Here is a 15,581-nt window from a genome sequence, read left to right as displayed (position 1 = left end):
AAGCAGTATTTAGTGTTACTGTTCTGTACAATGTTCACATAACAGGCTGTATAAATGTTTGCAAACGTGATTAAGAAAAAAATATATTTTCATATACCTAAAATGTCTTTGATTTAGGTGTTCATTGCAGACACATAACTAAGTTGTGGTTTTCCTGTGTGACAGAAAGATGTTGTAGTTAGACTATAAAGCTTCTCTTTTTTCTGGAGTGTCTGCATAAAACTTGCTCAGATTCAGTAGCACTAGGGTGCGTGTAGCACAGTAATACATTTGGTAAGAGACTGGTGCAACAGGTCTTCCTGTATGCGAAATAGGTAGAGTGTTGGCAAACATAAGACTGAGTATATTGTTGATCTTGAGTTGTAAATATTTTCAACCAGTATATTTTAGGATAAATGACCACAAATTTAAAAGTAAAACTGCATAATTTTTAATTTAAGATCTCAAATATAGTAAAATTGCTCATATATCTTCCCTTTCTCCCCTGCTTTGGAATGCTTTTTCATATTTTTTTTTTTCATGTAGGGTTTAGCTGAGAATAAAAGCACTTTAGGACCAGAAGAAGTCCGCAAATCTGCTCTGACGCTGGTGATGGGAGCCCTTGATAATCCTAACCCTATTTTGAGATGTGCAGCAGGTGAAGCTCTTGGCAGAATGGCTCAAGTGGTTGGAGAAGCCTCTTTCATTGCTAGAATGGCTCAGTACAGTTTTGATAAGTAAGTTGGTTTTGATTCAAAAAAGGAAATAGAAGTATAATTTAATGTAGTTATGAAGATTCCGCTATTAAATGCCATATTGATTATTCTAGTCTCCTCATACTAGATTGCTATGATTATGTAGATCTAACAGACAGAGTCTTCTCTTTTTGATTTATTCCATGTGATTCTTCCAGGGATAAAAGCCAAGCTGTTAAACTACTTGGAATGTGAAATGATACCAATGAATAGTTTTTGATGAGTTACTTAAGGTGACCAAACTGCTTCAGACAGATAAACGTAGCTTCCACTAAGTGTGTATGTAATATGAATTCTGTGATAATAGTTCTGTTTCATCAAAACGTTCTCTTTATATATGGATTTAACCTATCTACTGGCCCATAATTTTTTTCCATATTCTGCTGTTAATCTCAGGTCTTTAGAAAGATGTCTGGTAGGTCTAACAAGACAACATGTTTCCCAATTTTCAGCTTTAATTTAAGACATAAGCCTATCTGTGAATCAGAATGCACCTGCCTCAGGGCTGCAGCCCATGTTTTTGGCTGGCCAGGCTGCATGCACATAGCCTCAGTCCAGCTCTTCTACCTCTGGGTAGTTTGATTTTTCCCATAATTTCATCTTGTAATAAAGTGCATCATCTTCACTGTCCTTCATTGAATTTCTAGTACTGGGACAATTTCCTTGGTTTCTTATCTAGGATTGAAATTGTTGATGGTTGCCAGTCTGTTGACACTGTCAAGTAATTTTTTTATATTTGAGATTTGCATTTAGTTGTTCACTGGCAAAGAGCATGTTTGCCTCTCACACACAGACAACCAGGGGTGGGGGAAAATTAATCTTTCTTTGTTCTAATTAGGTTATCCTTATTTTCTCTCTCTTCTCCACCACTGAGAAGGTTTAAATTAAAAAGTTATGTATGTGACATGCATTCAGAATCAGAAGTATTGTGGAAAATACTTAACAAGTCACTGCTTCATACAACTATGCTATTCAGAATGCTATTCATTCTGTTGCAGTTTCATTAATAAAACACTATTTAAAAAAAAAAAAGCTTTATTTGAAAAGTCATAGACCTCAGCTGCAGAAGAAAATAGCTGTATTAAAAAGTTATTCAGTTGACTTTGCAGTGGAAGACATAGCTGTCGATTTCTTTGTAATTTCTCAATATGTGTTGTCATTTTTCCATTCTTGAATCCTTTTCATTGCAGTGGTCTAGCAATGACTTTTCTGATTATTAAATTAGTCTGCTGTGAAACATTGGTAAACAGTAGGTGCTTCTCCTATATTCTTTCACTTCCAAAACTATTCTTCATCTAAAATGTCAAGTTCTGACCAGGAAGAAAATAACTATTAATTATTTTTTTTCACTTGCCTTATATGTAATGCAGTTTAATAGCAGTATAGATTAAGTACATTGTTTTTGCTTTTATTGTTAAGGCTTTTCAAGATCTTATAAGGTGGCCTGCAAATTTCTTAGTCGTTTACACTATTATGATACTTGAAGGGTTCTTTGTAACAAACTTAGTAAAGTAAATTACATTATTTCCTTCTATTTGAACATTGATAGGTTAAAATCTGCTCGAGATGTTGTATCAAGAACAGGCCATTCTTTGGCTCTGGGCTGTCTCCATCGGTATGTTGGTGGAATTGGTTCTGGACAGCATCTGAAAACTAGTGTCAGTATTCTCTTGGCTTTGGCACAAGATGGAACCTCTCCTGAAGTTCAGGTAAAAAACACAATCACCACAAAACTGTTTAAAAATGTTCAGGATTAAAATTAAACATTAAATTATCTGTTCAGATGTTCTTTAATAGAGATTGTCACATGTAAGCCAAATCATATGGATGTAGCATGTTCCAGGGAGCATGAAGAAAGTGGAACTTCCCTTATAAAGTCTTACAGTACAGAATCCTAAATGTGTACTGCAATTAAAATGTAACCTTACTGTTAGTTAGGGAGACAGTTGCAAGTGGTTGCATTAATTCAGACTGACAAGCGTTATAGAGTACATCATTATTTCTTTTCCTCAGAGCAATGAAAAAAAAATCAAAATAATCAAGCTTGGCACTTGGGAAAACAAGCTGAGTTTTGTTTGGAGATAATGTTTAAAAAATAATAACCTATAAATACAACTTCAACTCTTGTAAATTTCCTTAGTTTATTTAGGATAAGACAAAGTTCAGTTTGCATATGTAACTTACTTCATGTTTGAGTAAGTAATTTGGAGGCATATAGTTGTGTACCATTCCTTTAAAAAACCAAAATGATACGGGTTACTGCTTTATGAAAAAAATCTGAGGTATAAAGGGGAAGCCCAGGTGGAACTTGCATACCAGCCTTATTTTCTGTTGAGAGTATGACACCAGGCCACTGTGAAAAGCTAAGCTTTTAGACCTCATCCCTCACTAGATCAGTGTGGATGCACAGAAACTGTATGGGAATACGAGTAATGGAAATTTGGAGGAATGAAAGGATAAGCTATAACGTGGTACCATTTGGTTAGGACTGTAGAGGTAGTTACGTGATTGCTAGTGCTAATGTTTTTTCGGTTATATCAGAGGATTAAAAAGGAGCCGGTTTAAAGGCAAGTTTTCCAGCTCACTCCTAAAAGTTTCTGTGTAACTGTAATATTCTTTTAACTTAGTCTTTTCAGTGCAATTGCATCATGTATTTAATGGAAGAAAATTCTGAAATAAGATCTTTTAGTAGGATATTATGGAGAGAGATTTATTTCCTTTGAAACATCAATGACCAAAAAGACTGTCCCCTCACCCACTTCTTGCTTTGACAATTACAATAAATTATTTTGCTCTTCTGTTTTTTACTTATTTTGTAACTGAAATAGGATTGTTTTTTCTCATCCTGTAGTACCCTGACTGTGAACAGCACTGCTTGCTTCTCTTGCACCCCCTAATAAGAAAATTAATTAGAAAATGCATGTGAACCTTTCACCTTGTCATGAAAATCAGTTTTTACAGGAATGTCAAAGGCACTCCCCACTAAGAACTTTGTCAACTGTCCATTTCAGACTCTACATCCAGTTTTACAGTGGAATAATTCTCTCTTTCTCCTGTCTTAAGAGTCACTCTTCTTCTTTCTTTTTATTGTTTTTAAGTGGGTGTGTTGTTTGTGTTTGTATTTTTCTTCCTCAAAGTGCTTAACCATTTTTTGCTCAATGTCTTTGTCATCTTCATCTTCATCTCTGTTGTCCCCAAAACTGTTGATACTCAAAGAGTATGCCAGAGATATTTAAACTTCCAGGTGATTGCTTGAGATTCTGAGGCCTGCGAAACACTTCTGAAGTCAGAGTAGCTAAGTAAACATGTTTAAGCAAGGACGTACAAAGCTAGACTCAGTCTGTATACAAAATTGTTTAAATTTCTTAAACGTATTACTGAAAAATATTCCTTTGTTTTTTTGATAGACCTGGTCTCTCCATTCACTTGCCTTGATAGTAGATTCTAGTGGACCAATGTACCGGGGATATGTGGAGCCAACGCTTTCTCTGGTTCTCACTCTGCTCTTAACTGTTCCACCATCACATACGGAAGTACATCAATGCTTAGGCCGATGCCTTGGAGCTATAATAACTACTGTTGGGCCTGAGCTGCAAGGTTAGTGGGAATTTGAAGAGAATAAAAAAAATCTAACTTGTGTAGAGATAATACATCACAATCAGAAAAAGGAAGAAAATAAATTTTTGTTGCAGTTGCAGGTGGGGGGTCAGTGTTGACAAGTTCAGTTACAATTCTGCAAGCATCCTCGCTTCTGATCCTACTTATTATTACTTGGGGGTTTTTTGACTGCAGTTTGAGATTTATATAAAGAAGTTGCAGTGATATATGGTGTTCTGGCTAATGGCAAATTTGCATGGTAGGTAAAAGATGAAAACCACTCTTGCTGCATATTTTGCCCCATATATTTTTGTGTAGAGGTGGGGCAAGAGGCAAGATTTTTCCTCTGCTTTTTCAAAACATGCTGATTTTATTTTTAACTGATGGCAGGAGCCCAAGTTTAACATCATTGATAATGTTGTGAACTATAACTTACTTCCACTTGTTCTTGATATTCTTAATATTCACAGTACCTTACTGTAGAGAATAAGGTCTTGTCATGCCAAACACTTTACCTGAAATTCTATGTCTTGGGTGGCAAAACCACAGATTTGTAAATTTGTCTATCTGGAATTTTTAGGAATATTTATAGAATGGTCTTTGATGCAATGACAAAGCGCCAGCCACTAGTGAAATTTTAACTCTAAATAACTGGACTTAAATTTCTAGTTATGAAAATTTTCTAGATGGTTTAATTGAACTTGTGTATCTGCATGCTGTCTGTTAACCTTTTGATTTGATGTGTCATTAACTTTTTAAATAACTTATGTAGAATGTCTTCTGCAGGTTACATTTTTCTGTAGTTCAAGATTTTTATAAACCTGATGCAGGTTAATTCTTAAAATACAGTGGGATTATTTTTCAAATTAAACACTGTTCTTTTGAATTCTTGTCCTATTAGAGCAGTGTGACTCATTTAATGGAGCTAACTGAAATCACTTGCCTACGTTTATGCTAGCTTAATTGTTACCTGAGATTTTAGGAAATTGTTCAGTGCATGAAATGCTGCCCATATGTATAGAATGAAAGAGACTTTCAAAATTGAAATTCAGATAATTTTACTGGTTTCATTTCCTTGGAAGATATTCTTAAAATATTTCTGACTGAAGATTATTGATGCAAAATTTCATTTGGACAGGACATTGTTTAACTGAGATAAAAAGAGATATTGAAAAACTCTGTAGTGTTTCTTTGATGTTGTGTAGATACTAATTTGTGGTAGGAATTCAGAAGAGTTGCATGTTAATGTGTGAACTTTGAAGCAGTAAAAATTCTTGTCTCTCAAATGTTTAATCTACAGTTGTCATAGAAAAATTTTGCTGTGTTAAGGATATTGTCTTACATCATTAGGTAATGGAGCTACAATTTCAACAATCCGTTCTTCCTGTTTGGTGGGATGTGCAATCACACAAGACCACTCAGACTCACTTGTTCAGGCAGCTGCCATATCCTGCCTTCAGCAGCTCCATATGTTTGCACCACGGCACGTCAACCTGTCCAGTCTGGTTCCCAGTCTTTGTGTGAGTACAAAATGCATCCCTTTTGTTCCTCAAAGTTTGATGTATGTGCTTAGCAGAGGACAGGGGAAGCACTTAGCAAGACGTCGAGGATACCGATACGTAACAAGCAAGTCACATTTGCAAAAACACTGGAGTGCAGTAAAAGGATGTCTATCCCCAAGCCATTTTAGATCTTTTCAGAATGTTGCCTGAATTGAAATCATAGGATCTGAGTCTCTTTCAGTCTAGATAGAAATGCTTGCTATCTTGTGCTATCTAATATGACTGAGTTAAACAGAGGCTGAAACACTCAATTTCCTCCAACTGCATGCACAGAGGGAAGTGAATGAGCTGGGGAAAGGTAGGAGATTTTGGATTTATTTTAGCACTGTCAGCATAGTAGATGCTGACATTCAAATTCTTGTGCTGCTGCTGTTAGTGTTGCTTTCTCCCTCCATTAGTGTTCTGTCAGCAAGTCCTGGCTTAAGCCTGGAAGTGAGGCAGATGCTCGAACCCAAGGCATACCAAATATGACTATACCAGGAAGGGTCTTGTGTGTGTGTGCATTTTGGTGTGGGGTGTTGTGGGGGTTTTTTTTGTTTTTTTTTGTTTTTTTATTATTATTACCATTTTTAAAATTCTTTTTTAGAGGGTTCAGTTAGTCCAGTACTGAGAAATTTGAAAAGCTTCTCTGTAATGGCTGTTGGATGTCTTGCAAAGTTCTTTGTGTCATTCTTTGTGGAGCTGGTGATTCTGTCTTACCTGAAGGAGTGCAATCCTACTTAATGTCAGCACTGGACCTTTCTCTTAGTTTGTCCTCCAGACTTTCCCTAGGGCATCCTCTTATTGTTACATGCTTCCCCCGGCCCCCAGGTTGTTTTCATAACTCCTAGTTGTTTGTTTTGTAACTTAAAATGTGCAATACTCTTTCCATTAATTAAATCCCCCAAATGTTCTCTGTTTTAGTTCCATTAGAACAACCTTAGTGTGATATTTAGAGGTGCTTAAAATATTTCAGGACTTGTTTTTTTTTCAGGACTAAAACGTTTTTTTCAGGACTAAAAACGTTGTATATTCATATGTGGAATAAAGATCTACTGTTAAAATGCTTTATAAACTATACAGCCCTTTCATTTAGGAAAGCAGTTTCCATCCACATAATAACCTAATACTGAGAAAGCAAATGTGTATTTGGTTTATTGAAAACAAATTCCACAGGGTAAATAAAGAATCAGAGTTTCTTAAAGAGCACTCCTCATCTCTTCTACTGTGGAAAAACATACAGTTCTCTGTGTAGCTACTTCCTCTCAGGAAAATAGAGACCATGCACAATTCTTCTATAAGAAAAATATTTGCTTGGACTTTGAGGTGATTTAAAAGGATTTAGAAGCCAGTGTTGGTTAGCAAAAAATCTGAAGCTTTGTTGTTGAGAGGCACTTATTAAAACTTATGCTATAAATTCTAGTACAAGTTTGAAATAGAAGTTTTTGTGATAGCTGTGGTGCACCTGATGATGGCTTTTTGTTTAAAAGAATGGGATTTACAGATATAGCAGAATATGAGGTTGAGTAGTACTGAAGGGTGTAACAGATTGGAAAGTATAATTAGTCTAAATCACACTGGTGCAGTAGTTCCAGTATTAGGCTCTTATCTCTTTAACCAGATAACAGCTGTCAGCTCTGTATATGTCAGCTTTATTTTCATATTTTTACATTACAAAAAGTGCTTACTTCTGAACTTTCAAGGTCTTGTAAAAAGCTTCGTACCCAGCAGCTCACACATGGGCATATAATTGAAAAGTAGAATGATGTTTGTCCTTGGCAGCACTGATTTGTTGATATGGGGTGCAGCAGCTCACTCATCTGTAATGGTTCTGATTTTTAGGTTCATTTGTGCAGCTCCCACTTGCTGCTTCGTCGGGCTGCAGTTGCATGTTTACGACAGCTTGCTCAGAGGGAAGCAGCAGAAGTATGTGAATATGCCATGAGCTTAGCAAAAAATGCTGGAGACAAAGAAAACAGTGGCATCAGTAAGTGTTTCTTTCATGTGGCCTTTTGGTAACAGTTGAGTGTGGTTTGCCTTTGGAGAGGGAAAAAAAAATAATCAAGAATTCCCCCAACAACAGAACAAAAAAACTAAACCTGTCCCTTCCAGCTCCAATAAATTCTGGCCACATCCCTGCTTACCCCTTGATTTACACTTATAATTTAACTTTTTGTAAAGTTCAGACTTAAACTTCTCTGCCCCATTTAGACTGGCAATTAAATGGGGAATGCAGTACACGTACAGTGGAAACTTTTTGCAGTTTTTCTAGTATTTTAAGTCTTGGTCTTTTAAAAATTTACTTAATTGTATGCTGTTTGATTGAGATGCCTTGTGGTGTTATAATTCTGTTAGCAGCATGTCTGCAAAGCCTGTGGACTTTACTGGCAGTTCAATTCTTACATGTATCATTATATTCTGAAAATGGGAGGCTCAGCAGTGTTGATCAGCAGTCTTCATACAAACAGAGAATCGTAAGCTTATTCGTATTAAATCACACCAGTTAAGTCTGTCTCTGGAAATATTCTTTTGAGTCCAATACTATTAGGGTTTTTTACAAATTCATGGGGTATGTATCTTGGAGAGAGACAGATATTCTGGTTTTTTTAAAGTAACACCCCCTAGGTGTTATTTGCCTCGCGGAAAGTAAATTAAATCAATTGCTGGATTAAAATCTTTCTAGTGTTAATTTAAAGAAATTCAGTAACATCTTGGTGTATCATTGTCTGAACTATACACACACAAATGCACAATGTCCAATTCTAGGCTGTTATTCCAAATTTTAAAACTGAGTTACTGATTTCAGAAAAGATTTCTCGTTACTGTTTTGCAGATATGAATCCTTTTGCTCCAGGAGCTGGTTCTCGGCGAGATGCTCATTCCCGGCATCAGAGGGTTAATATAACAGAGACAGGCCTCGAAGGTGTCCTTTTCGGAATGTTGGATCGGGAGACTGATCGGAAGTTGTGCTCAGATATCCATGATACTCTGGGACATATGCTTTCATCACTAGCAGTAGAAAACCTTTCTCACTGGCTAATGCTTTGTAAAGATGTCCTTGCAGCTTCCAGTGGTAAGTGTTCTGTAGTGTTCACATAAACGACAGTATGTTCTTAATATTAGCATCTTCTGGCAATATTTGTTTGGAGCTTGTCTTTTATCCTAGTTAAGATATAGCTTATATTGTATATAGAACTTTGATTATAGTGCATTAAAACTTGCTTAGAAAAAAGAAATCATCAATGTTATGCTAAGTCTTAAAATACCACTTCTAAAATTAGTCCTACTTTAAGGCAGTTAACTTTTTTCCAGTGGAGAAGCAGTGTGATTATTACTCTGACATTTCAGTACCTTAGTGAAAGCAGACATATTCTTTTTAGCCTTTATACATCGGACCATATAGAAAGAAGAGTGCTGTACACACTGTGAGCTTTCTTTCATGAGGTTTTGTGAGTTACTGCTGTGATGATGGGTTACCATGGTGATGAAACTTTTGCTGCTTGTTCAGCTTTGCAGACTCGTTTGCAAAGATCTTGTCCTCTGAGACCCTGTTTTTCAGCTTGGAGGATGGTTGTGACGCAGATTCTGTTCATTTCCTTTGCATTTATTCTTGTTTATTGGCATACTGTGAGTTCATTCTGAAGCTCTTTCTAAATGTTGCCAGCTTTAGGTTTACTGATGAGTAATGCTACCGATGATTTCTTTATGCAGTGCAGCTACCCTATATCTGCCCAGTGAAAAAGACCTCGTTTCCTGAGTTTGAAGTTGGCATGTCCTTTTCTTATTTCATGTGGGATGGGTTTTCAAGTTCTTAACATGGTTGTCCAGTCTCTTATTTATTTATTAGTAGGTGAAATAATCTCCAGGAGAACAACACTTAAATAAATTTCTGTCAGTATTTTAATAACCCAGCAACTTCATTTTGAACTCCTTTGATCCAGCTAACTGGCATATGAACAAAATCTGGTTTGCTTTTTAAGCAGAGATTTACAAATCAGTGACATAAGGTCCTGGATGCCTTCTCAAAACACTCTTGTTGTGAATTGGCTTCATCCATGTTTGATTTGCCATAGCCTCTTTCTCTTTTTATTGAATGTCTTGGTTCTTCAGTTGCTTAAATTTAGACTTTCTAAGAAACATGCCTTGGTAGGGGTGAGTTACCCTTGCAATAATTTCTTCTTGTTCTCCTCTAATTATTGCCAGAATATTTTTTTGTCAGTATCTTGGCATTTTGCTAATTTAGACCTTGCCAATGAGACTTCATGTTCTAATTTCTGAATAGCAGGAGTGTATATGCATGTTTAGTGAGTTGTTTTTTGTCCCTGTTTGGATTAGTTTTTTTAATGTCATCCCTGAAGTATTTTTATTTTCTGAAAAGAAATCTCACAGCACACTTAGAAAACAGGACACACACTTGGAGAAAAGATTTTTTTTTTTTAATGTTAAGCACGTTTGTGGATGCCATAAACTACCTACTTGGCTGCGTCCCTGTCCCATGGCACAGAACTTTGTACTTGTGTTTCAGTTTAACATGCACTCTAGCTTTTACTTGAAACAGGAGCTGAGTAGTTCAAAGCCAAACTGATTCTTTGATTCTGAGCCTGGTAATTACCTTACCATGTTTATTGGCAATTTAAGAGATTAATTTTCAAAGGAGAGAAGTTTAGATACAGGATTCAGGTATAGTTGGTATCTATAGAGAATTAACATTACAGGAATTTATTTCATATCATTTAATCCAAATAATGAGTGATGTAGCCCAAATTAGAGGTGAAAAACATTTCTTCTACTGATATTCCTATGCCTGCCTTCATTTTTCAAATGTTGTTGTTTCAACAGAAGAACTAGTCTGTTTTGAATCTGAGTGTTAAGGAAAGTCTTGAATATGTCCTTAGCTGTATTTTGTGGATTGTAACAATGGGATTCTGTTGTAGACATGAGCACTGCTGCTCCCTTAGGAGGAGGGAAGGATGAGGAATCGGAGAAGAAGGATGAGATGGACGACGACACAATGTTTACCACCTTGGGTGAAGAGGATAAATCCAAGCCTTCTGTTGCACCTCGTTGGGCAACTCGTGTGTTTGCAGCAGACTGTCTGTGCCGAGTTATCATGCTGTGTGAAAATGCGAACAAGGCACACTTCGATCTGGCACTGGCTCGTTCAGCCAGACTTAAAAACCCAAAAAGTAATTACAGAACACGCATGTTTTGGTTTTAATTTTTTAAAAATTTTGACACCTCTTTATAGCCTAAGATTACGCAACCTGGAAAAAATATAAGTGCTTATCCTTTCATTTAAATGATTAAAAGCAAAGGAAATGGACAGCAAAAGGCAGTAAAACTGTAGTTGTATAACCGTTGTAGTTACTGTACCATGAACACAAAGAATGTGCATATAAATTCTGATAGACTGCTCTGGTTGGAAAAAAAACCTTTAGATTTGCAAACCTTTTATCCCGTCTGAAATAAAAGCAGTAAACTTCTAGCTAAGGGTGAGCTGGGAACAGTTTTTCTGAGTTTAACATAATGACAGCAATGACTTAGACTTCAGATATTATCTTAACGTCTCCAGACTGAAGGGATGCTAGGAAAGTAAAAAGAGATAAGGCCAGGTAATTATTGCTGTAGCATTGGTTGCGGAGAGAGGGATGTGGGAGGGAGTTACAGTAAGACACAGACCTAGCTGCTCTGTAAAGTTCATTCTTTTGGTATCCATGAGAGTGATTAATATTAGTTTTAAAGCTCATGTTTTGATGATGCTTTCATGACTTAGAGGATCAAAATTGAGAGGTCAGAGGTGACAGCTGTTTTGTGAAGAAATGTTTTTCTAACTGATAGTGGGAGGTTTCTGTCCTTGAGTTGTCCATATGTGTTCTGGTGCATAGTTCTTGTTTGCTTTCACCCATGTAACGCTCATGAGGACTGTGTATGTAGAATAAATACCGTGAGCATCCTAGAATGCATGGGATTAATAAATTTTACTGTCTATGTTGTTGAAGGTATCCATTATGATACAGAGATTTATTAAGTCTTTGCTTGTGTTGCTTTGATGCCGTCTGGTTTCAGCACTGTGCATTGGATTTGAGGCTGAGGTCACTGTTTGAAGAACGTAGAGAGAAGAGTTTTGCGAAAGTTTGTTTGGGTAGGCGTTGTATTATAAAGAATATAATGAAGTAGCTGATGCTTATAGGATCCTGCAGAGGATTGCATATAGTAATCCTGAGAATTTACATCTCTGAATTTGTTTAAAGTAAACTTGATGTGTTTGGTATCATTGTAAAAAGGAACACTCAGCAAACTTCTACCTTCACCTTCCAAAATATTTAAAATTTACTGATGTCTGTGATGGTCTGAAAAAGTAAGTGCAGACTTGACCATTTTGTAATTTTTAAGTGATTTCCAGTCTTTTTTTTTTTATTAACACGCCTCTGAAAAGTTTCAGCTACAAAATAAACTTTTTTTACTTTGAGACTTGAAAATATGTAGACCTTTTATAATTTGTGACTTTTGTTAGTCACACTGGATATTATATTTTTTAATAATTTATTTTCATATTAGTTGTACTGATCATCTGGTAATTTCAAAATGAGAGTTAGAAAAGAAAATTAATAAACAGAAAAGAGTAATCCTTTCAGAAATGTTTCTGAGTTATGTATTGTTCTTTTCTGCATGATGTTTTGCTGCTTACTTGCAGTCTTGGATGTGAGTTTTGGGAGCAGAACTAGAGGCATACTTGGTTTTTAGAAGTTTAGGTGTTGATGAGGTTTTCCTTTATCAGCAGGGGTCACTATGAGTATAGGACTTGAACAGGAATTGCCTTGAATATTTTCTATCATTTTAGGGGGGATCACTAAAATTAGCTTTACTGAACGTTCTAATCTCTTCTAGGATACTCAGCCCCATTAACATACTCTTTTCAATGCAATTTATGTATATCATATATTTCATTTTGTTTCACATTTATGTTTAATTTTTAAGATTATCTTAGGAATAAAAGTCCTTGTATCACTTGGGGGAGGCATGGGGGGGAAGGAAGAAAGAAAAAGAGGTTACATGCTATCCTGCCTTCTTCCATACCCTAAATGTGGACGTTTGGAAAAGAATAAGTAAAATTTCTACATGTCAATGAGGAAAATGTTATAAATATCTTTCATGTTAGCTATCTCTTAAGTTACTAAATAGTTCTTTCCTTTCTGTTCTAAGATGACTTCTTAGTACTGCATCTCTCCGACCTTATTCGAATGGCATTCATGGCTGCGACTGATCACAGCAACCAGTTACGAATGGCAGGTCTTCAAGCTCTTGAAGACATTATCAAGAAATTTGCATCAGTTCCTGAGCCAGAGTTTCCAGGCCATGTGATACTGGAGCAGTATCAGGCTAATGTGAGATATCCTTTATAAGTTCAGGAAATTGTATAATTACGCCAATATGCCAGTATTAGCTTTGAGAACATTTTGTAACTTCTAAAGACCTGTGAAGTGTTTTATGTGTGAGAATGTACAGAGGAGATTCTTATATTTACCTCTTCAAAATTTATTTTTCTGACTTTTCCTATTTATTGTAAATCAGCGGCCGATGAAAGTAAAAATTCAGTAGCTATTGATTCTTGAAAGCCAAATATTTCAAGTTACATTTAATTTTTGGCAAGAGTGACATTTCATTTGTAGAATTAGGAATTGGAAAATAACTCTGATGCAGTTCCAAATTGAATCTAATTAATCTGTTTTCTTGGGAATTAATGAATATACTTCTGTTTAAATGAAAACTAGAAAAGTACAGGAATGGGTGGTGGGCAGTTGAAGATTTATTTTGGGGTATTATTGCTTTATTTTGTTGCATAGCTTAACTCTTTCACCTCTTTTCACTGTGTCTTCAAAATCTTTGTAAATGCTTCTCAAAGGCAAACTCACATCCTTTTCACTTCCTGCCTTTTTCTTCTTTTTTTTCTTTTTTTTTTTTTTCTTTAGAAAAGTGCTGCCTTATAACAACTGCCTAAAATGCTTTTTTCTCAGTATTTGGGAATATTTTGGAACTTGATGCAAATCCAACCATAAACATTTGATTTCACGTCATTATTCCTTTGGGCATCAAAAAGTCATTGGCTTCTTGAGCCTTAGCATAAATTGCACCTGTAATACTTTCATGATTAAAAGGATACTCATTAACAGAAGGAAGCTTATACCACATATTTGACAGACATAGCTGGAGCTTAAATAAGCCATGGGCAAGCAGGAAGAAAGAGGTTTAGGAGTTTTTTGTTGTTGTTTAAAGAATACTATTGCAAATGTCTGCTAGGCAGCAAGTTTGGGGTGTAACTGTAATGCCAAAATTGGCAATTTTTTCTTGCTTGTTCTGTATATGTGCTTGAGCCTTAAACAATGTGAGATGAAGAATGTTGTGTCACTGTTGTTTTAATTGGATTTTAATTTTTTTCTTCTTATCAACAGGTTGGAGCTGCTCTGAGGCCAGCTTTTTCCCAAGATACACCATCTGATATAACTGCAAAGGCCTGCCAGGTACAGAGAGAAATGTTCAGATAGCATAAGCCAAACTGATTTTCCTTCTCTTTGGAAGAAGAATACAGAGGAGAAGTAGTAGCAGATGGCTGTAAAATTTTGTAAACCTAAGCCGTGATGGTTTTGCAACATCTTTTGAGTCTCCTAGTAATATATTTTGTTCCTCAGAAGTGCAGAAGACCTTTTAGAGAGCTACATCAGAAAATATTTAGTCTTTCTGAAACTAGTCATGTCTTCAGGGCAATTCTGCATTTGTTGTTAAAAGGAAAAAAAAAAAAAACAACAAACTAAACCAAACCCAACAAACGCTCCCCCCGCCTTGCTTAATGAGAGCAATAGTACTGTATTTATTGACATGCCTTTCAGTTCGATCAAATATTCGGATTACTGATAATATGCCTTTAAACGCTAAACTTCCATTCAGATTAATACGCTGTTTTAGATTTAGGAGATCTGAGTGTTCTCGTTACAGTCATAGTAAAAACCTCTCATGGAAAATTCAGTGAAAGTTTTGTTTTGTTTTGTTTTGTTTTTTTTTTAATGAGTGTGTGTTTTTTCTTGTGTATGATCTTCTGCTACTGTAGTTTAAATCAGCTACCGGCAACATGGCTGTAGTAGTAGCTGGTACGTGGCGTACGCAGCTAAATTACTACTATAGTTTAAAGCAGCAATTTAATTAGCTATGCAAACATCAATTTCAATATGATAACTTTGTGTATGTGAGTTTTTTTTAGTAAATCTTGGTCCAGCAGGACTGTAATTTTTGTGTTGTTGTTTTATGCTTTTAATTTCCAGCAAGACGTTAAGGATAGATCAAATGTGGCATAATTCGATATCTATACGTGGGAAAGAATGTTGTGCTTATCTTAAACTAAAGTTTCTGTGCATTTAAAGTTAGATGAAGAGGCAATTTGTGTGAAAACATAGAAATTTCCTTATAATTTGTCAAGATCTTCCCTATTCAACTAGTTTCAAAGTGGATGTGTGCACTTAAGAGGATCAAATGGTTGAGGATTAGGTTTGGATATTGAATTTGCTGTCTACAAGTTACATGGACAGAGATGAGATTCTGTGATTTTGTGAATGAGATTGATGTTGTTGTAGTTTTATGTCATTACTTAAACAGCTGTTGACTTGCCCAGCAGCAGGAGTGAAGCTTGAATTAGTCCTGCTGTGAATGAATTATGGGT

At 35.8% G+C, this 15,581-nt stretch overlaps 1 protein-coding gene across 1 annotated transcript in view; it reads left to right on the top strand.

Moving 5' to 3' along the window:
- HEATR5B (HEAT repeat containing 5B) overlaps positions 1–15,581 on the top strand; it is a 56,868-nt gene that overhangs the window by 17,934 nt on the left and 23,353 nt on the right. The window contains exons 17-25 of the mRNA XM_074163351.1: positions 526–716; positions 2,284–2,443; positions 4,142–4,331; positions 5,682–5,851; positions 7,715–7,859; positions 8,706–8,945; positions 10,807–11,058; positions 13,076–13,257; positions 14,323–14,391. Of these exons, the coding sequence (XP_074019452.1) occupies positions 526–716; positions 2,284–2,443; positions 4,142–4,331; positions 5,682–5,851; positions 7,715–7,859; positions 8,706–8,945; positions 10,807–11,058; positions 13,076–13,257; positions 14,323–14,391 (1,599 nt within the window). The remainder of the gene's footprint in view (positions 1–525; positions 717–2,283; positions 2,444–4,141; positions 4,332–5,681; positions 5,852–7,714; positions 7,860–8,705; positions 8,946–10,806; positions 11,059–13,075; positions 13,258–14,322; positions 14,392–15,581) is intronic.

The sequence above is a fragment of the Numenius arquata genome, chromosome 2, assembly GCF_964106895.1.
Source record: "Numenius arquata chromosome 2, bNumArq3.hap1.1, whole genome shotgun sequence".
In the NCBI taxonomy this organism is placed as follows: Eukaryota; Metazoa; Chordata; class Aves; order Charadriiformes; family Scolopacidae; genus Numenius; species Numenius arquata.
This window is presented reverse-complemented; position numbering and strand designations above follow the sequence as displayed.